The sequence below is a fragment of the Penaeus chinensis genome, chromosome 13 (genome assembly GCF_019202785.1).
Source record: "Penaeus chinensis breed Huanghai No. 1 chromosome 13, ASM1920278v2, whole genome shotgun sequence".
Taxonomy (NCBI): Eukaryota; Metazoa; Arthropoda; class Malacostraca; order Decapoda; family Penaeidae; genus Penaeus; species Penaeus chinensis.
The window spans coordinates 21,716,845-21,738,900 of record NC_061831.1 but is presented as its reverse complement, the minus strand read 5'-3'; the positions used below and the strand labels follow the sequence as shown (position 1 = coordinate 21,738,900).

The window sequence follows — 22,056 nt, the reverse complement described above, 5'->3', positions numbered from 1 at the left end:
TTGTTGCTTTGTTTTGTGCTTTATTTTTTTTTCAGCTATTGTTTTTGTTTTGCTTATTTTTGTGATTTTGTGAAGCGAGTACTTTATATATATATAAAAAAATAATAAAAAAAATTGGGGGGGGGGTATTTTTTGTTTTTGTTTGTTTTTTATTCGCATGGTTCGTTCTCCATTTATGTATTTGGAAGAGCTTTCTGATGGGAAATATATAGCGTAAAGTGGTTTAGATTAATACAAAATTTAGTCTAGCGTGTGCAGCTTAATTCAAAGTTGAGAGGACAAGGAATATTACGCGAGTATGTTAATTTTCTAGAATTGAACTCATAGGTCAATAATGATGAAAGTAGAACACCCAAATTAGATCATTCAAAGTATTTTTAAGTTTAGGTTTGGTGGAATTACTTTCCCGTACTTATTCACGCATATTTCCACATTCACTTTATTTGTTATTTTTTCAGTTGATCAATTGTGGAAGTACTTATTCACATGGACAAATATTTCCAGACCCATCCCATTTATAAGTGGATCTGGAAATGTGTTTGTATGAACAAGTAAAGTTAAGCAATTCCACCAATGATCAATTGAAAAAAACAACTTTACTTATATTTATGAATTAAAGTATTTTTTTCAGTTGATCATTAGTGGAACTACTTAACATTACTTATACATATCGGCATTTTTTTCCATTGGTGTATTTCCTTCACCGCACTTGTTCACGCGCACACTTGTCCACAGGTCTGGGACGAGGCGAAGCGACTGCGGTGCGAGTGGTATAACGACTACGAGAAGACCGCCAGCAAGCCGCCCATGGTCATCGCCGATCTGGAAGTCGTCGAGCTCAACTTCAGAGGTTTGATGACTTGCCCGTTTGGCTTCATCTTTATAGGAATAGATATGGAATGCCCGAAGCAATTTCTTAAAGTAGGAATGAGGATAAAAAATAGATGTTCGAAGGGTATGCTCCTGTATGAAAAGCATACACGTAAAAAAAAAGCTCAAAGCCCAGGGCCTATTCTTACATGTGAATAAATTAGCTCATAAAATTCAACTAATATTGATGAGTGTAAAAAATACAAAGCATACATAAGCTTTCTGATAATGTTATTCCGAAATACATACATGTATATAGAGACATATGTATATAGAAACGTCTAGCTATTCAGACGGGACAGTAAGACCTCTCTGTGTCGCAGGTGACAACGTGGACTGCTGGATGGAGATTCAGGACGGCAAGGGACCCTGGGCGTCCCCTGTGACCGGCATCGTTCCCCTGGGCTCCACACTCACTATGGTCGTCGCCATCAATGACCAGGCTGGTAAGGACGGGGAAGGGGAGAGGAATAAGAGAATGAGGGATTGTGCGCGCGCGTGTGTGTGTGTGTGTGTGTGTGTGTGTGTGTGTGTGTGTGTGTGTGTGTGTGTGTGTGTGTGTGTGTGTGTGTGTGTGTGTGTGTGTGTGTGTGCGCGCATGCGCGCATAAATATATGTGCATGTATATACATGTGTATATACATGCACATGTGTGTATGAGTGCGCGAGCGTGTATAGCATATTGTAATAGGTTTTGTTTTTAGGTCTGATTTCAGATAATTCATATACATAAACTAGGCAACTGTTAATTAACATTTGATTGCAAAAAGTTATTCCTTAAGAAATGAGTTTAGCAGCACGTTTTATGCCTCCTTAATTTGCATCGTTCACTGGAGTTGACGCAAATGCGTGATCGTTTCAGGCGAATTCGACATGCGCGTGAAGTCGTGCGAGGCCTCCGACGGCACCAACGCGCCCATCTACCTGAGCGACGAGCACGGCTGCGTCCTCCGCCCCAAGATGATCTCCAAGTTCATGAAGCTTCGGAACAACGACGGCCGCGCCACCGTGCTCACCTACGCCCACTTCCACGCCTTCAAGTTCCCGGACTCGATGGCCGTCCACATCCGCTGCAAGGTGGAGATCTGTCGCTTCGGCTGCCCCGACCACTGCCAGAAGCCGACCGCAGGCAATCCCATCGGCGACTACAGCCAACAGCAACCGCAATTCCAGCAACAGCAGTTCCAGCAACAGCCGCAGTTCCAGCAACAGCCGCAGTTCCAGCAACAGCCGCAGTTCCAGCAGCAGCCTCTAGTTCAGCAGCCGCCCCTCGACGCTTACGCGGCTCCTGCCGAGACAGCGCCACAGTACGAGGCTCCGCCAAATAATGTTGGGCCCTCGAACTTTGGCGAGAAGAGCGAGAGACTGCCGTTCTACATTGCGAGCCAAGGATCTGCGGTCAACCCCAGAAAAGCGCGTCCCGGTAGCCAGAATAACCCCATGATCAACAAGAACAGCCCATACTACAAGGGCCCCCTGATCATCCCGGACGAGCAGTCGGCGCAGGAGTACCTTAACGGCTCGCCCCTCAATGGCAGCGAAACTATCGAACTGCCGAACGCCGGGGACTTCCCATGGGGCCCGAGGAACCTCCGCCGCCGTCGTCGCGACCTCGTTCTCGATCGCCACCAACGCTCCCCCGATATCGGCGTCACTACCGACTACCAGGTGATCTCCGAGGCCGACCTGGAGTTCACACCCGCCAGGGAAGAAGGCGTTACGGTCTTCAAGGGGCACCGCGAAGATGTGGTGTACGGCGTGTGCTTACCGGCGCCCGGTTTCTCCGCTCTGTTTGTACTGCTAGCAATGTGCACGGTGATTTCGGTGCTGGTGGCCGGCTTCATGTGCCACCACAGGCAGATGCAGAAAGACACCAGCGAGTCTCCTGCCGCCCCCCACACCCACCAGCAGGCTGCTGCTGTCTTCAGCATGGCGCAGTTCCTACGAGGTCACTTACCTGGTTATGCACAATGATCAAGAACACACGTGTGGAGATAGAATCTTCATGAAATCCGTTAGAGTGCAGAGACATTATGGTGCCACAGACCTATCACTTATAGTAGTGCGTCGCAAAGAGACAGTAAACTTTGCGGCACCTCTGACAGCATAAGGGAAATGTATGTGAAGTTATCATCCTTGAATTGATCTTGATATTAATGTAAAGCTAAAGTTAGTGTACCTTTTAGTTCTGGGACTGTACTATGCTTTCCTCCATATGATCCTGATAGTGTATTGTCTATACCACAAAAAATGTAAGCATTTGGATGGCGCATACATGCACCTTATTGCTTTGTGATTGTCATGATTCTGTAAATAGCTTCTATTTAACATTACAAGCTATCTGGACTGGATGGGGCTTCCTTTAAGAAAATGTTACGATCTTCAATTCGTAAGTTCAGTTACTTGCCAAATTGTTTTCCAAAACGGAGATCCCATCCAGTTCTGTTAATTGCTGGACAGAAAAGCCGTGCGGACTGTTGTTGCACTTTGGTCCAGGTTGGATGAGGCGGCCAGGCTTTCCTTCGCCGCCTCTGTGTCCCCCGGCTCGGCGTGGTCCACTTGGCAAGGCCGTACTGGTGCAGCTCTCTGGGAGTGGCCCTGTCAATACCTTACCATTGTGGTCCCGCCGGTGCGGGCGAGGGTTCAGGAAAGGTTCTTTGGGAACTTGCTCACGTGGTTTTCCTTGTAGGTATCTACAACTGTTCGCATGGCCTTCCCCACGTGGGGCACCCTGTGAACACCCACCTTCCTCTTTCAGTGTCCACCTCCGCTTGTATCCTGTATGAGGCTAATTTAAATGTGTTAAATTTATGCTAAGTTCACATTTCTGGTGGGACGTGTAGATACGACCTGTTGCGTATTTGATATGCAAGATGGTTTTAACTTATTTATTTATTTATTTATTTAAACATGAACTTTCCTCAAAACAGTTCATGGTAAATTAATACCGATAAATTAAGTCGTAAATATTTATCAATATTATAGTGTAAATGGTTGTAATTTCAAGACGATTGTTACGTTTAATCTTTCAGGCATAGATTAGGCAGTACATATTAAAACAGGAGAAACAAGAAAAACTAATTCACTTTTCATCCTTATCAATTATGAATCATTCAGATGTACAGATGTAAAGCACTTCGGGAATATTTCCCCTCTTTGTAGACAAAGATATCTGCTCTTGTTATGTTAGCTGTGTGTGAATGAGTCATGGTGGTTGTGTGGGATGGTCAGTGTGTTAAGTTTTAAGTTTATATTTCCTAAGACAATCATCCGATACTTTATGAAAGGCAGAGACGCATGCACAACTCCACAATTTGTTTTCATTGGTATCTCCGTGTGTCCTTAACTTGCGCAGCTTAATATAGTATTTTCTTCCTTCCTTCACGCGAATTTTGAGAATCGCTTGCAGCACAGCCTCTAGTTCTCCGGGAGCATTTGGGTGATCATCATCTCATGGATATGCAGATCATATTCATTTAATTTATTACATTTCTTAATATTATTGGTCTGCATCCGTTCCAAACACACGTGATAATGTGCATGCGTCTTCCGGAGGGGCGAGAAATGTCAGTTTCAAATTAGATTACAAAACTTCACACAAATTTCATGATTATCTGCTGTAGTCACCTTGGTAGTTTTTTTTGCCGCACAATTTCTTTAAAATCTCAAAGGAAATCTATTATGAAAAGACATACACTGTGGTACTTGTGCCATCGACGGTTATCAAATGTTATTGGAAGAACGGTCGATAAACCCGTTTTGATGAGAACTTATCGAAAATTGTAGGCAGTGGTTCTCAACCCGTGCCTCGCATTATTTTGCAAAACGCATTTCTCACTTTTTCAAGTTACAAAATACTCCATTCCAGGGGGTAAAACTTTCCTCACTAAGTATTATTGTCATGCAGTAGTTTGTACTGTACATTCTCAGTTATACATCTGTATGTAATGAATTATTACTACTAAATCGAGTTTAAACTATTTGGCGAGTTGTAGATTTCAGGAAATTATTTTTGTAGCGCGCCACAGGTTGAGAACCACCGCTGTAGAAAAACTCTTGGACCGGACAACCGAATTAAAAATATCTTTTGGTTTTCAGTGTATGGTGAGGCAAACGACTGCCAAAGCTCTCCTTGTTCAAAGTGGCATTGGTTTATGTTTAGCTGATGTTTGTCTCGGCGTCAGACATGGGACATTATTGTTATTTGTTACATTTTATTATTAAAACTAATAAAATTGTTTTAGTAGTTTTTCTCCGTTCCCTTTTCTATGACTCGTATGGTAAAGTCTTTTGGGTGTGTTAAGAAGAAAAAAGATTGGTGAACTTTTCTTCCACTATGCATGGTTTACTATTTTTTCCTTTATAACATGGTAGTTGAACAGCGAAAATACATGATTAACCTTTTTTCATTATGGTTAATGGTTACAAAACAATAAATGTGCCAGACTTCAAAGATCGTATAGCACAATAGAAAGGTGTAGTGAAGAGGAATTAAAAAAAAACAAAAAAAAACGCATTAACAAGGTCATTAACGATGCATTCAAAATCCTGGTTCATGAGGTGATGTTATAATGGTTAAAATCAATAATGTGCTAGATATCAATGTATGGTGATGGAAAAGGTAAAAACGAGTCAATAACTAGTATAAACGGATAAAAGGGATTAAAGAGAAGGAACAGGAAGGAGGAAGAGGAAAAGACTCTGCAATATTAGTTGAGGCAAGGGTTGAGGTCCTAGGGAGAGGTGATCCCCTACATTAGGCCTCAGTCTCCGTCTCCCAAGCCAATTCGATTAAGTCTTAGGAGAAATGTCGGGAGGGAAGGTATGTTAGGGAGAAAAATGGTCCACCCCTTAGGGCCCCTCTGATGGGTAAGGGCTAGACATGGGAATAGGCCCTTCATCTTTTCAATATGGCTCTCATTCCCTAGGAAGTGGATAGTACAATGGGTTTGGATAGGTGAATGAAAAAAGGGGCGAGTGATAAGAGTGCAAAATTAGCCGAGTCGAGGGCTGAGGCCAAAGGAAGGGATGAGCCCCAGCATTGGGCTTTAGTCTCCATTTAAACCCCATGACAACGGACATAGGAAAGGGGAGTAACTTTTTCATAGTATATCGGAATTACGTTACTAATAACAGCAACAATGAATTTCTAAGCACGAGTAGCAACTAATTAATTCTGCATTTCAAACAATTCCTCTCCTTATCCATAATAAGATTTGCTGTAGTAGTTGAAATTCACATAACAATAAATATAATGGTATATGATAAAATGTTTTAACAGATCTAACCTTCAAATCTCAACCAAAATGTTCAACTGCTACTTTTGAAATATGAACTAAATAACTTCGTACATTTCACTGCTCCGTCTCTTCAAACTGGACATACTATGTGAATTCCACCTTCTGTGACTCCAAACATCAATTTCATTTCACTGATTCTTGGATTTTACCAAGTGTATAATGCTTGTAAATTGCATAAGCAAATTTGCTTTGTATGTACTCAAGGGCGTGCTTCACAAAAACAGATCATTCTCCTTGTCATGACCCAGCAAGACATCACTTACAAATATATGCCATTCACGCAGATCCAGAATTTGCCAACCAACTGTCACGGCTAAAGGTCTATAAAAACTACAGAATAGTTTAGAAAGATATATATTAGCCTATAACATTAAACAACAATTATAACAAGTGCATCGAAATCAATTGATCTATTCCAATGCATTGCCTCACACGGGATGCTGCAAGGGCTGGAAAGGAGAGAGATCCCAATCGACCTTCTTCTCTACTGGTGGCTTCCTAGAGAGAAAAAAAAAATAAACAGAATGGAAGGATATTCCTGATATAGAAATCAAAAGTCATCAACAAATCTTAAACTAATGGGTTTGGAGAACGAATTAATAGTGTGGCACAACTTGGGGAACACTTTGGGCCATAAATTATACACATCAGGAGTGACTTACAGTACGTTCTGTGGCGTAGTAAGATCCACCTGATGGGGAGCGATGTTGATGGAGGTCGAGTCGGCTGTACTCACTATGGCCGAGTCAGCACTCGTGTCCGGCTGGGTAAGGAGGAAGAAATAAACGTGTGTGGGGGTTAAGGAGGGAGGAAGAAATAAATGTGTGGGGGTTAAGGAAGTGGAATTTTATACATTTTTTAATGTTATAGTCTAATTGGCGATCACAGTTTCCCGTGTTTAAAAAAATCTGAAATATCACCTCACACATTCTGAACTTCAGTGAAATGGTACGAGCAATATCAGCAGAACATGCTACTGTAAGGGGCGGCTTACCACGTGGTCATCCGTTTTAAAGAAAGGGTTTTCGAAGTTGTGAGAACCTCGCAAGCCAGGCGGGGTCGAGGGGATGGTGTTGGTGCTGGCCGTCGCGTTTCCGTTGGGCACAGCGGTGGGGGAAATGATGCCAAAACCCGGGTTGGCGAAGCGTAGGGTCTGATTGGCTTTGAAGCATCTCTTGCGGAGTTGCCTGGAATTGGGGCATCTTTATTTTATTCATATGAATATTTTAGAATCTGCACTAATTAAGCATTTTAATTAAATTATTACATCTCACTTGAAAGAAAAAGGGAGCTTACAAAGGGGACCTCATACATACCCTCCTTTTCCCTTCCAAAAGGGGAAAGGTCGCTTTCGATACCAGTAAAGCCCAAAGATGAGGGCACCGAAGATGATGAGGAAGAGGCACACGCCTAAGGTTGCGCCGCTACTGCTGTCGCTGCTGTCTGCTGTGGGCGTCTTGGCCACCTCGCACAGGGACCCTTCTCGGTCTTCAGGACACCTGGCATGAAAAAAATAATGGAAATTCACTCGAAATTAGCGCTACGTGGACTGCCTGCTTCCCTAAACTGTGGTACTACTATTCTCTCCATTGATTAGTGCAAGATACCCTACTACATGTTAAAATGACAATATGTACTTGGAATGATCCCTAGGAAAATGCAGCTTTTCCCATCCCGGAAGTAATAGTTAACTGCCTATCTTCCCTATTGTTGGTTTGCAGCTTTTCCTGAACCAATCTGAGTTGAGTGTCCATTCTATAAAGTACGCTGTGAAGTGATTGTGAAGCAGTCCGTCTCATATCGTGTTAGGCGATGGAGATTTGTTATCCGCATAAGAAATACAGCATTCGATTTTAGTTTAATTTGTTGGCCACTAAGTCAGCTATTTATAGTAGTAAATGATTCTGATATGTATGCACAAGCCATTCCAATGGTATTCGATATTTATATGAAGCATTATTTTACTTATTAACCAAAGAACATATGGTTTTCTATCCCTTAAGATATAAAGCTTATTTAATATTGTGTAACTTTCCTATTTGTATAGTTTTCTATTTTGTATTATGCAAACATGTGTGCGCGAAATCATAATAATTCCCAAATTTGTAAGGACTCGTTCGCATACAGCTTTTTCACCGCATTGGCATCATCTGCACGAGTCCAGCAGATGATCAACGTCAGTGTTATTACCTCATCTCCAGTTCATTGTGGGAGATTTAGTTTTTACTTAATACTTAAAAATGGTGGGTAGTACGTCAAAAGCAAGTCCCAAAAAGAAAAAAAGAAAAATTATATTTTTAAATTTCTATTAATTTATTTCTTAATGTAACATTTTTTCAGTGAAAAATGCCACCAAATTTCGTTTGGTAGCATACGTACTAGCTTATGATATGCTTTGGTTAGTACAAATTAACGTAAATGTTGATTAGCAAGATCTGCTGCACTGGCCTGCAGTATTGGTACAGATCTACCAGTCTTAGATTTTTATCCATACTTGAGATTCACCGTTGATGGTTATCGCTGCCTTAACCCAAGGTGGTGTTTCTGCTGGTCGTTAAGGGATATATCCAGCTAACACATACCATAGTATACCATAGCAAACGCCAAAAAATTATAGTTGCAAATTCTAGCTCCAAGATTTTGGGGACAGTAACTGATGCAGTGAAACAAGTTAGCAAAATGGTTACTACACTAGATTTGCTATCAACCAACCAATAACTCCCGAATCATAACCTATAAGGTTTCAGGTGTAATACACCTATGAATGAATCTGAATAGTACGGTTTCAAAATATTTATGTCTTATTACTGTAACTTCTTCAACCTACCTGCAAATGAATTCTGTGTCGGAGTGCGACTCGCATATACCTTTGCCTTGACACGGGCTGTGGTCGCAGGATTTCATCTGTGGAAAATTTTCAGGATTTTTTTTTTTTTTCTCAGCTAGTAATGATGGAAGGGTGTCTACAATTTTTCTCAATGGAGTAATTAATATGATGAACATACCTTGACACACTCGTTAGGACGGCTGGGTGCAGAGACGTAGCCAACTTTGCACATACAGCTGGCCTTTTTGTCCATTTGAATCATGCAGTGGTGGGTGCAGTTCTTTACTTTGCAGTCTTCAGCATATGAAATTATCAGCATGATTATTAAAAAGAGACTTTACCAGAACATTGCAATTACATGTGTATATACATGCACATGTGTGTATGAGTGCGCGAGCGTGTATAGCATATTGTAATAGGTTTTGTTTTTAGGTCTGATTTCAGATAATTCATATACATAAACTAGGCAACTGTTAATTAACATTTGATTGCAAAAAGTTATTCCTTAAGAAATGAGTTTAGCAGCACGTTTTATGCCTCCTTAATTTGCATCGTTCACTGGAGTTGACGCAAATGCGTGATCGTTTCAGGCGAATTCGACATGCGCGTGAAGTCGTGCGAGGCCTCCGACGGCACCAACGCGCCCATCTACCTGAGCGACGAGCACGGCTGCGTCCTCCGCCCCAAGATGATCTCCAAGTTCATGAAGCTTCGGAACAACGACGGCCGCGCCACCGTGCTCACCTACGCCCACTTCCACGCCTTCAAGTTCCCGGACTCGATGGCCGTCCACATCCGCTGCAAGGTGGAGATCTGTCGCTTCGGCTGCCCCGACCACTGCCAGAAGCCGACCGCAGGCAATCCCATCGGCGACTACAGCCAACAGCAACCGCAATTCCAGCAACAGCAGTTCCAGCAACAGCCGCAATTCCAGCAGCAGCCTCTAGTTCAGCAGCCGCCCCTCGACGCTTACGCGGCTCCTGCCGAGACGGCGCCACAGTACGAGGCTCCGCCAAATAATGTTGGGCCCTCGAACTTTGGCGAGAAGAGCGAGAGACTGCCGTTCTACATTGCGAGCCAAGGATCTGCGGTCAACCCCAGAAAAGCGCGTCCCGGTAGCCAGAATAACCCCATGATCAACAAGAACAGCCCATACTACAAGGGCCCCCTGATCATCCCGGACGAGCAGTCGGCGCAGGAGTACCTTAACGGCTCGCCCCTCAATGGCAGCGAAACTATCGAACTGCCGAACGCCGGGGACTTCCCATGGGGCCCGAGGAACCTCCGCCGCCGTCGTCGCGACCTCGTTCTCGATCGCCACCAACGCTCCCCCGATATCGGCGTCACTACCGACTACCAGGTGATCTCCGAGGCCGACCTGGAGTTCACACCCGCCAGGGAAGAAGGCGTTACGGTCTTCAAGGGGCACCGCGAAGATGTGGTGTACGGCGTGTGCTTACCGGCGCCCGGTTTCTCCGCTCTGTTTGTACTGCTAGCAATGTGCACGGTGATTTCGGTGCTGGTGGCCGGCTTCATGTGCCACCACAGGCAGATGCAGAAAGACACCAGCGAGTCTCCTGCCGCCCCCCACACCCACCAGCAGGCTGCTGCTGTCTTCAGCATGGCGCAGTTCCTACGAGGTCACTTACCTGGTTATGCACAATGATCAAGAACACACGTGTGGAGATAGAATCTTCATGAAATCCGTTAGAGTGCAGAGACATTATGGTGCCACAGACCTATCACTTATAGTAGTGCGTCGCAAAGAGACAGTAAACTTTGCGGCACCTCTGACAGCATAAGGGAAATGTATGTGAAGTTATCATCCTTGAATTGATCTTGATATTAATGTAAAGCTAAAGTTAGTGTACCTTTTAGTTCTGGGACTGTACTATGCTTTCCTCCATATGATCCTGATAGTGTATTGTCTATACCACAAAAAATGTAAGCATTTGGATGGCGCATACATGCACCTTATTGCTTTGTGATTGTCATGATTCTGTAAATAGCTTCTATTTAACATTACAAGCTATCTGGACTGGATGGGGCTTCCTTTAAGAAAATGTTACGATCTTCAATTCGTAAGTTCGGTTACTTGCCAAATTGTTTTCCAAAACGGAGATCCCATCCAGTTCTGTTAATTGCTGGACAGAAAAGCCGTGCGGCCTGTTGTTGCACTTTGGTCCAGGTTGGATGAGGCGGCCAGGCTTTCCTTCGCCGCCTCTGTGTCCCCCGGCTCGGCGTGGTCCACTTGGCAAGGCCGTGCTGGTGCAGCTCTCTGGGAGTGGCCCTGTCAATACCTTACCATTGTGGTCCCGCCGGTGCGGGCGAGGGTTCAGGAAAGGTTCTTTGGGAACTTGCTCACGTGGTTTTCCTTGTAGGTATCTACAACTGTTCGCATGGCCTTCCCCACGTGGGGCACCCTGTGAACACCCACCTTCCTCTTTCAGTGTCCACCTCCGCTTGTATCCTGTATGAGGCTAATTTGAATGTGTTAAATTTATGCTAAGTTCACATTTCTGGTGGGACGTGTAGATACGACCTGTTGCGTATTTGATATGCAAGATGGTTTTAACTTATCTATTTATTTATTTATTTATTTATTTATTTATTTAAACATGAACTTTCCTCAAAACAGTTCATGGTAAATTAATACCGATAAATTAAGTCGTAAATATTTATCAATATTATAGTGTAAATGAGTATATTTGGTTGTAATTTCAAGACGATTGTTACGTTTAATCTTTCAGGCATAGATTAGGCAGTACATATTAAAACAGGAGAAACAAGAAAAACTAATTCACTTTTCATCCTTATCAATTATGAATCATTCAGATGTACAGATGTAAAGCACTTCGGGAATATTTCCCCTCTTTGTAGACAAAGATATCTGCTCTTGTTATGTTAGCTGTGTGTGAATGAGTCATGGTGGTTGTGTGGGATGGTCAGTGTGTTAAGTTTTAAGTTTATATTTCCTAAGACAATCATCCGATACTTTATGAAAGGCAGAGACGCATGCACAACTCCACAATTTGTTTTCATTGGTATCTCCGTGTGTCCTTAACTTGCGCAGCTTAATATAGTATTTCCTTCCTTCCTTCACGCGAATTTTGAGAATCGCTTGCAGCACAGCCTCTAGTTCTCCGGGAGCATTTGGGTGATCATCTCATGGATATGCAGATCATATTCATTTAATTTATTACATTTCTTAATATTATTGGTCTGCATCCGTTCCAAACACACGTGATAATGTGCATGCGTCTTCCGGAGGGGCGAGAAATGTCAGTTTCAAATTAGATTACAAAACTTCACACAAATTTCATGATTATCTGCTGTAGTCACCTTGGTAGTTTTTGCCGCACAATTTCTTTAAAATCTCAAAGGAAATCTATTATGAAAAGACATACACTGTGGTACTTGTGCCATCGACGGTTATCAAATGTTATTGGAAGAACGGTCGATAAACCCGTTTTGATGAGAACTTATCGAAAATTGTAGGCAGTGGTTCTCAACCCGTGCCTCGCATTATTTTGCAAAACGCATTTCTCACTTTTTCAAGTTACAAAATACTCCATTCCAGGGGGTAAAACTTTCCTCACTAAGTATTATTGTCATGCAGTAGTTTGTACTGTACATTCTCAGTTATACATCTGTATGTAATGAATTATTACTACTAAATCGAGTTTAAACTATTTGGCGAGTTGTAGATTTCAGGAAATTATTTTTGTAGCGCGCCACAGGTTGAGAACCACCGCTGTAGAAAAACTCTTGGACCGGACAACCGAATTAAAAATATCTTTTGGTTTTCAGTGTATGGTGAGGCAAACGACTGCCAAAGCTCTCCTTGTTCAAAGTGGCATTGGTTTATGTTTAGCTGATGTTTGTCTCGGCGTCAGACATGGGACATTATTGTTATTTGTTACATTTTATTATTAAAACTAATAAAATTGTTTTAGTAGTTTTTCTCCGTTCCCTTTTCTATGACTCGTATGGTAAAGTCTTTTGGGTGTGTTAAGAAGAAAAAAGATTGGTGAACTTTTCTTCCACTATGCATGGTTTACTATTTTTTCCTTTATAACATGGTAGTTGAACAGCGAAAATACATGATTAACCTTTTTTCATTATGGTTAATGGTTACAAAACAATAAATGTGCCAGACTTCAAAGATCGTATAGCACAATAGAAAGGTGTAGTGAAGAGGAATTAAAAAAAAACAAAAAAAAACGCATTAACAAGGTCATTAACGATGCATTCAAAATCCTGGTTCATGAGGTGATGTTATAATGGTTAAAATCAATAATGTGCTAGATATCAATGTATGGTGATGGAAAAGGTAAAAACGAGTCAATAACTAGTATAAACGGATAAAAGGGATTAAAGAGAAGGAACAGGAAGGAGGAAGAGGAAAAGACTCTGCAATATTAGTTGAGGCAAGGGTTGAGGTCCTAGGGAGAGGTGATCCCCTACATTAGGCCTCAGTCTCCGTCTCCCAAGCCAATTCGATTAAGTCTTACGAGAAATGTCGGGAGGGAAGGTATGTTAGGGAGAAAAATGGTCCACCCCTTAGGGCCCCTCTGATGGGTAAGGGCTAGACATGGGAATAGGCCCTTCATCTTTTCAATATGGCTCTCATTCCCTAGGAAGTGGATAGTACAATGGGTTTGGATAGGTGAATGAAAAAAGGGGCGAGTGATAAGAGTGCAAAATTAGCCGAGTCGAGGGCTGAGGCCAAAGGAAGGGATGAGCCCCAGCATTGGGCTTTAGTCTCCATTTAAACCCCATGTCAACGGACATAGGAAAGGGGAGTAACTTTTTCATAGTATATCGGAATTACGTTACTAATAACAGCAACAATGAATTTCTAAGCACGAGTAGCAACTAATTAATTCTGCATTTCAAACAATTCCTCTCCTTATCCATAATAAGATTTGCTGTAGTAGTTGAAATTCACATAACAATAAATATAATGGTATATGATAAAATGTTTTAACAGATCTAACCTTCAAATCTCAACCAAAATGTTCAACTGCTACTTTTTAAATATGAACTAAATAACTTCGTACATTTCACTGCTCCGTCTCTTCAAACTGGACATACTATGTGAATTCCACCTTCTGTGACTCCAAACATCAATTTCATTTCACTGATTCTTGGATTTTACCAAGTGTATAATGCTTGTAAATTGCATAAGCAAAATTGCTTTGTATGTACTCAAGGGCGTGCTTCACAAAAACAGATCATTCTCCTTGTCATGATCCAGCAAGACATCACTTACAAATATATGCCATTCACGCAGATCCAGAATTTGCCAACCAACTGTCACGGCTAAAGGTCTATAAAAACTACAGAATAGTTTAGAAAGATATATATTAGCCTATAACATTAAACAACAATTATAACAAGTGCATCGAAATCAATTGATCTATTCCAATGCATTGCCTCACACGGGATGCTGCAAGGGCTGGAAAGGAGAGAGATCCCAATCGACCTTCTTCTCTACTGGTGGCTTCCTAGAGAGAAAAAAAACAAAAACAGAATGGAAGGATATTCCTGATATAGAAATCAAAAGAGAACAAATCAGCAAATCAATTATATCTAATGGGTTTGGAGAACGAATTAGTAGTGTGGCACAACTTGGGGAACACTTTGGGCCATAAATTATACACATCAGGAGTGACTTACAGTACGTTCTGTGGCGTAGTAAGATCCACCTGATGGGGAGCGATGTTGATGGAGGTCGAGTCGGCTGTACTCACTATGGCCGAGTCAGCACTCGTGTCCGGCTGGGTAAGGAGGAAGAAATAAGTGTGGGGGGGGTGGGGGTTAAGGAGGGAGGAAGAAATAAGTGTGGGGGGGGTGGGGGTTAAGGAGGGAGGAAGAAATAAGTGTGGGGGGGTGGGGGTTAAGGAGGGAGGAAGAAATAAGTGTGGGGGGGTGGGGGTTAAGGAGGGAGGAAGAAATAAGTGTGGGGGGGTGGGGGTTAAGGAGGGAGGAAGAAATAAGTGTGGGGGGGTGGGGGTTAAGGAGGGAGGAAGAAATAAGTGTGGGGGGGTGGGGGTTAAGGAGGGAGGAATAAATAAGTGTGGGGGGGTGGGGGTTAAGGAGGGAGGAATAAATAAGTGTGGGGGGGTGGGGGTTAAGGAGGGAGGAAGAAATAAGTGTGGGGGTTAAGGAGGGAGGAAGAAATAAGTGTGGGGGTTAAGGAGGGAGGAAGAAATAAGTGTGGGGGTTAAGGAGGGAGGAAGAAATAAGTGTGGGGGTTAAGGAGGGAGGAAGAAATAAGTGTGGGGGTTAAGGAGGGAGGAAGAAATAAGTGTGGGGGGGGTTAAGGAGGGAGGAAGAAATAAGTGTGGGGGGGGTTAAGGAGGGAGGAAGAAATAAGTGTGGGGGGGGTTAAGGAGGGAGGAAGAAATAAGTGTGGGGGGGGGGGGTTAAGGAGGGAGGAAGAAATCAATGTGTGGGGGTTAAGGAGGGAGGAAGAAATAAGTGTGGGGGGGGGTTAAGGAGGGAGGAAGAAATCAATGTGTGGGGGTTAAGGAGGGAGGAAGAAATCAGTGTGTGGGGGTTAAGGAGGGAGGAAGAAATCAGTGTGTGTGGGGGTTAAGGAGGGAGGAAGAAATCAGTGTGTGTGGGGGTTAAGGAGGGAGGAAGAAATCAGTGTGTGTGGGGGTTAAGGAGGGAGGAAGAAATCAGTGTGTGTGGGGGTTAAGGAGGGAGGAAGAAATCAGTGTGTGTGGGGGTTAAGGAGGGAGGAAGAAATCAGTGTGTGTGGGGGTTAAGGAGGGAGGAAGAAATAAGTGTGGGGGGGGGGGTTAAGGAGGGAGGAAGAAATAAGTGTGGGGGGGGGTTAAGGAGGGAGGAAGAAATCAATGTGTGGGGGTTAAGGAGGGAGGAAGAAATCAGTGTGTGGGGGTTAAGGAGGGAGGAAGAAATCAGTGTGTGTGGGGGTTAAGGAGGGAGGAAGAAATAAGTGTGTGTGGGGGTTAAGGAGGGAGGAAGAAATAAGTGTGTGTGGGGGTTAAGGAGGGAGGAAGAAATCAGTGTGTGTGGGGGTTAAGGAGGGAGGAAGAAATAAGTGTGGGGGGGGTTAAGGAGGGAGGAAGAAATAAGTGTGGGGGGGGGTTAAGGAGGGAGGAAGAAATCAATGTGTGGGGGGGTGGGGGTTAAGGAGGGAGGAAGAAATAAGTGTGGGGGGGTGGGGGTTAAGGAGGGAGGAAGAAATAAGTGTGGGGGGGTGGGGGTTAAGGAGGGAGGAAGAAATAAGTGTGGGGGGGTGGGGGTTAAGGAGGGAGGAAGAAATAAGTGTGGGGGGGTGGGGGTTAAGGAGGGAGGAAGAAATAAGTGTGGGGGGGTGGGGGTTAAGGAGGGAGGAAGAAACAAGTGTGGGGGGGTGGGGGTTAAGGAGGGAGGAAGAAACAAGTGTGGGGGGGTGGGGGTTAAGGAGGGAGGAAGAAACAAGTGTGGGGGGGTGGGGGTTAAGGAGGGAGGAAGAAATAAGTGTGGGGGGGTGGGGGTTAAGGAGGGAGGAAGAAATAAGTGTGGGGGGGTGGGGGTTAAGGAGGGAGGAAGAAATAAGTGTGGGGGGGTGGGGGTTAAGGAGGGAGGAAGAAATAAGTGTGGGGGGTGGGTTAAGGAGGGAGGAAGAAATAAGTGTGGGGGGGTGGGGGTTAAGGAGGGAGGAAGAAATAAGTGTGGGGGGGTGGGGGTTAAGGAGGGAGGAAGAAATAAGTGTGGGGGGTGGGTTAAGGAGGGAGGAAGAAATAAGTGTGGGGGGAGTTAAGGAGGGAGGAAGAAATCAATGTGTGTGGGGGTTAAGGAGGGAGGAAGAAATCAATGTGTGTGGGGGTTAAGGAGGGAGGAAGAAATCAATGTGTGTGGGGGGTTAAGGAGGGAGGAAGAAATAAGTGTGGGGGGGTTAAGGAGGGAGGAAGAAATAAGTGTGGGGGGGTTAAGGAGGGAGGAAGAAATCAATGTGGGGGGGTTAAGGAGGGAGGAAGAAATCAATGTGTGGGGGTTAAGGAGGGAGGAAGAAATCAATGTGTGGGGGTTAAGGAGGGAGGAAGAAATCAATGTGTGGGGGTTAAGGAGGGAGGAAGAAATCAATGTGTGGGGGTTAAGGAGGGAGGAAGAAATCAATGTGTGGGGGTTAAGGAGGGAGGAAGAAATCAATGTGTGGGGGTTAAGGAGGGAGGAAGAAATCAATGTGTAGGGGTTAAGGACGTGGAATTTTACACACTTTTTAATGTTATAGTCTAATTGGCGATCACAGTTTCCCGTGTTTAAAAAAATCTGAAATATCACCTCACACATTCTGAACTTCAGTGAAATGGTACGTACAAAATCAGCAGAACATGCTACTGTAAGGGGCGGCTTACCACGTGGTCATCCGTTTTAAAGAAAGGGTTTTCGAAGTTGTGAGAACCTCGCAAGCCAGGCGGGGTCGAGGGGATGGTGTTGGTGCTGGCCGTTGCGTTTCCGTTGGGCACAGCGGTGGGGGAAATGATGCCAAAACCCGGGTTGGCGAAGCGTAGGGTCTGATTGGCTTTGAAGCATCTCTTGCGGAGTTGCCTGGAATTTGGGCATCTGTTTTTTATTCATACGAATATTTTAGAATCTTTGTACTAATTAAGCATTTTAATTAAATGATGACATCTCACTTGAAAGAAAAAGGGAGCTTACAAAGGGGACCACATACATACCCTCCTTTTCCCTTCCAAAAGGGGAAAGGTCGCTTTCGATACCAGTAAAGCCCAAAGATGAGGGCACCGAAGATGATAAGGAAGAGGCACACGCCTAAGGTTGCGCCGCTACTGCTGTCGCTGCTGTCTGCTGTGGGCGTCTTGGCCACCTCGCACAGAGACCCTTCTCGGTCTTCAGGACACCTGGCATGAAAAAAATGATGGGAATTCACTCGAAATTAGCGATACGTGGACTGCCTGCTTCCCTAAACTGTGGTACTACTATTCTCTCCATTGATTAGTGCAAGATACCCTACTACATGTTAAAATGACAATATGTACTTGGAATGATCCCTAGGAAAATGCAGCTTTTCCCATCCCGGAAGTAATAGTTAACTGCCTATCTTCCCTATTGTTGGTTTGCAGCTTTTCCTGAACCAATCTGAGTTGAGTGTCCATTCTATAAAGTACGTTGTGAAGTGGTTGTGAAGCAGTCCGTCTCATATCGTGTTAGGCTGTGGAGATTTGTTATCGAAAAATAATTACAGCATTCGATTTTAGTTTAATTTGTTGGCCACGCAAAATTTAAGCTCTCCACACTAAGTCAGCTATTTATAGTAGTAAATTATTTTGATATGTATGCACAAGCCATTCCAACGGTATTCCGATATTTATATGAAGCATTATTTTACTTATTAACCAAGATATACAGCTTATTTAGTATTGTGTAACTTTCCTATTCGTATAGTTTTCTACTTTGTATTATGCAAACATGTGCGCGCGAAATCTTAATTATTCCCAAATTTGTAAGGACTCGTTCGCTTACAGCTTTTCACCGCATTGGCATCATCTGTACAAGTCCAGCAGATGATCAACGTCAGTGTTTATTACCTCATCTCCAGTTCATTCTGGGAGATTTATTTTTTTCTTAATACTTAAAAATGGTGGGTAGTATGTCAAAAGCGAGTCCCAAAAGAAAAAAACAAAAATCATTTTTAAATTTCTATTAAATCATTACATTTAATGTAACATTTTTTCAGTGAAAAATGCCACCAAATTTCGTTTGTTAGCATACGTACTAGCTTATGATATGCTTTAGTTAGTACAAATTAACGTAAATGTTGATTAGCAAGATCTGCTGCACTGGCCTGCAGTATTGGTACAGATCTACCAGTCTTAGATTTTTATCCATACTTGAGATTCACCGTTGATGGTTATCGCTGCCTTAACCCAAGGTGGTGTTTCTGCTGGTCGTTAAGGGATATATCCAGCTAACACATACCATAGTATACCATAGCAAACGCCAAAAAAATATAGTTGCAAATTCTAGCTCCAAGATTTTGGGGACAGTAACTGATGCAGTGAAACAAGTTAGCAAAATGGTTACTACACTAGATTTGCTATCAACCAACCAATAACTCCCGAATCATAACCTATAAGGTTTCAGGTGTAATACACCTATGAATGAATCTGAATAGTACGGTTTCAAAATATTTATGTCTTATTACTGTAACTTCTTCAACCTACCTGCAAATGAATTCTGTGTCGGAGTGCGACTCGCATATACCTTTGCCTTGACACGGGCTGTGGTCGCAGGATTTCATCTGTGGAAAATATTCAGGATTTTTTTTTTTTTTTCTCAGCTAGTAATGATGGAAGGGTGTCTACAATTTTTCTCAATGGAGTAATTAATATGATGAACATACCTTGACACACTCGTTAGGACGGCTGGGTGCAGAGACGTAGCCAACTTTGCACATACAGCTGGCCTTTTTGTCCATTTGAATCATGCAGTGGTGGGTGCAGTTCTTTACTTTGCAGTCTTCAGCATATGAAATTATCAGCATGATTATTAAAAAGAGACTTTACCAGAACATTGCAATTCAATAATATTGAATAATAATAAAGCTATATCAAATATATTCAACAAATATCAGTCATCAGGTTTTAACACAGATGATGGATGCAACACATGAATGTGGAGTCAAAATCTGAACATTATGGATAGATTCTCTATTCTCTATTTCACCGAATTTCATCCTCACCTCCAATCAATGAACTCTCCATTCTTAAACGCTGCTGAACAGTCAAAGCTAAGCCAGCTGTGCCCATGGTGTGGTATTCGCACATGCCCATCTTGTACTTGTTACACTTGACTATCTGGTGCTGGTGCGTGTCCATCCACAGCACCCAGTCTTCAGTCAAGGCTAGGCCAACTGGCGTGTGCACCTGTGTCAGAATGGATTCTTTGAAGGAAAATGAAATGTGGATTTGTATTGTAATTCGAAAAGTCAGATTTCATATTAATTGTCAATGTGCTATGCTATATTTGAAAACTCAACACACATTTTCCTCTACAACACGATGGCCTTCGCCTGACCATTTGATGGACTCGACAACGTTACGGGAGAGATCAGTCCAGTAGACTCGCTCTTTCGCCTCATCCACTGCCAAGTCCCCGCACTTCACAACCTGTAATTAAGGCAAGAGAATCTAAACACTTGATCTAAACCTATGGCTATTGATGCCCAAGATGTATTACTTTACATTTAGTTAATCCATGCCAAGCTATCCAAAGCAAAGTTAGCCCAATTCGTTCTAACAATAACCAACCCAATCCCGGGTGACATGAATCGATACCTTATGACTGAGAATTCTAGCCGACGTGCCATCCATGTCAGAGGTGAGAATTTTTGCTTCGTCCTGCGCGATGTTGTTGGCGCAGAAGAAGAGTCGTCTTGACATGGGGGCAACGCGTATTGCCGGGATCTCTTCGCCATGTGCTTGGTACACGATGCTGCAATCTTTGTCGCCCTCCATCCCACAGACCTATGGTGCGAGTGAAGATTATAACATGAATAAAGCTGTAAACACTGAAACTGGACTTGTTTGGTAATATACTTAAGGAAAGTACATGAAGAGAAGGACTTTTCTTAGGAAAATTAGCTATTCCAGTACATGAAATTATGCCAATAATCATGGAAACAACCAGTTCTCATCCGCTAGTAGTGAAATTCTTGGAGAGAGAGAGAGAGAGAGAGAGAGAGAGAGAGAGAGAGAGAGAGAGAGAGAGAGAGAGAGAGAGAGAGAGAGAGAGAGAGAAACTTACTGAAAAATCTTCTAAAAGGAAATCCATGTTCTTGCATGCAACAAGACTGGAATGAAACCCAAACCCCCACCGAGATTTACCATTATCACAGAATAAGACCCAGGAGCGCTCGACTCCCTGCGCTCTCTGCTCAAGCCATCATCCACAACCTCAGCTTTACTGAACTCTTCTGAGAAATAAACGCTGTTGGTAATGGGGTCCAAGGAGAGACCCTGAGGACGCTTTCTGTGCTGGAAGAGTATGGTCACTTCGCCGTCCATGCTCATCTTCCCGATCATTCCATGGGCCTCTGGAAATAGAATCAGTTTAATGATAATTAAATTTTCACTCATTCAACACTAATTTGAGAATTTTGAATACTAATATATGACCAAGCATTGTTAGTTTTGCTATGTATCGATTTCACATAAAAGTATGGCCTTACTGTCAGCATAAACAAAATGATGGGACTCGGGCGCTAACTCAAGAGACGAAAACTGAACATGAAGGGGCATTATCACTTTCTCAGTAAGATGGAAGGTATGGGACATATTCAGGACGGACCCAGGATGCACCAAGACCACATATTCCTCGCCACCTGGAAGGAAGAAATCCAATATGATAGTGTATTTACAAAAGTTCTTCTATACCAACTAGCAAAATATTACCTATTTATGCTTGCACAAGCTTATTGAATGTCATGATTGTCCATTAACCACAGTGTCAATGGTGTACCTTCTTTTTTACTTTCAAGTCGTGTTTTAGGGCGATAATTGTTTTACCTGTTGGTTTGCAAGAGCGTCTGTCGGGTCTAAGAGTATAGCCGGGTAGACAGGAACACAAGTGGTAGCCATGTCTTTCCTCACACTTTTGGCTACAGGTGGCCTCGTCATCGCATTCCTTCACATCCTGTTCAAAGGAGTCGAGCAACTCTTTAAGCACTACACAAATTCAAGCTCTGATAGCTTTTGGTGTTGATAAATTAATTCCACATGTTTGCAGGTAGATCAGTGCTTTGTTTCCCGATACGTGTACAAAATTTACATACAATGCAGCTCATCTGATCCTCGGCGAGTTGGAATCCTTTCCAGCAAGAGCAAATGCGATTTTTTGGGCCTTCCTTGCATGTGTGTTGGCACCCGCCATTACCCTGGCAGCTCTTTGCTAAGAAACGATGGAGAAGGATTACAAGTTCATATTTGTATTTATTTACATTTATTTGGATTTCAAATTATATCTATATATTCTTTAATTATCTGTTACACATTTGCACACGCCTTAACAGAGCAATGC

At 43.1% G+C, this 22,056-nt stretch overlaps 2 protein-coding genes across 2 annotated transcripts in view; one reads left to right on the top strand and one right to left on the bottom strand.

Annotated features, from left to right (window-relative positions):
• Positions 1 to 3,866, top strand: part of LOC125031709 — a 75,400-nt gene extending 71,534 nt beyond the window's left edge. Inside the window, exons 5-7 of the mRNA XM_047622620.1 lie at positions 736 to 850; positions 1,194 to 1,316; positions 1,733 to 3,866. Coding sequence (XP_047478576.1) covers positions 736 to 850; positions 1,194 to 1,316; positions 1,733 to 2,844 — 1,350 coding nt within the window. The 3' untranslated portion in view covers positions 2,845 to 3,866. The remainder of the gene's footprint in view (positions 1 to 735; positions 851 to 1,193; positions 1,317 to 1,732) is intronic.
• Positions 3,867 to 6,508: 2,642 nt separating this feature from the next.
• Positions 6,509 to 22,056, bottom strand: part of LOC125031624 (low-density lipoprotein receptor-related protein-like) — a 38,863-nt gene continuing 23,315 nt past the window's right edge. The window contains exons 29-51 of the mRNA XM_047622507.1: positions 21,812 to 21,927; positions 21,546 to 21,672; positions 21,209 to 21,361; positions 20,865 to 21,073; positions 20,316 to 20,504; positions 20,022 to 20,147; positions 19,721 to 19,904; positions 19,382 to 19,497; positions 19,203 to 19,279; positions 17,697 to 17,879; positions 17,373 to 17,565; positions 14,680 to 14,780; positions 14,442 to 14,507; positions 11,176 to 11,388; positions 10,458 to 10,630; positions 10,067 to 10,413; positions 9,603 to 9,940; positions 9,176 to 9,332; positions 8,998 to 9,074; positions 7,487 to 7,669; positions 7,165 to 7,357; positions 6,833 to 6,933; positions 6,509 to 6,668 (exon numbers count right to left, since the gene is read on the bottom strand). Of these exons, the coding sequence (XP_047478463.1) occupies positions 6,599 to 6,668; positions 6,833 to 6,933; positions 7,165 to 7,357; positions 7,487 to 7,669; positions 8,998 to 9,074; positions 9,176 to 9,332; positions 9,603 to 9,940; positions 10,067 to 10,413; positions 10,458 to 10,630; positions 11,176 to 11,388; positions 14,442 to 14,507; positions 14,680 to 14,780; positions 17,373 to 17,565; positions 17,697 to 17,879; positions 19,203 to 19,279; positions 19,382 to 19,497; positions 19,721 to 19,904; positions 20,022 to 20,147; positions 20,316 to 20,504; positions 20,865 to 21,073; positions 21,209 to 21,361; positions 21,546 to 21,672; positions 21,812 to 21,927 (3,692 nt within the window). The 3' untranslated portion in view covers positions 6,509 to 6,598. The remainder of the gene's footprint in view (positions 6,669 to 6,832; positions 6,934 to 7,164; positions 7,358 to 7,486; positions 7,670 to 8,997; positions 9,075 to 9,175; positions 9,333 to 9,602; positions 9,941 to 10,066; positions 10,414 to 10,457; positions 10,631 to 11,175; positions 11,389 to 14,441; positions 14,508 to 14,679; positions 14,781 to 17,372; positions 17,566 to 17,696; positions 17,880 to 19,202; positions 19,280 to 19,381; positions 19,498 to 19,720; positions 19,905 to 20,021; positions 20,148 to 20,315; positions 20,505 to 20,864; positions 21,074 to 21,208; positions 21,362 to 21,545; positions 21,673 to 21,811; positions 21,928 to 22,056) is intronic.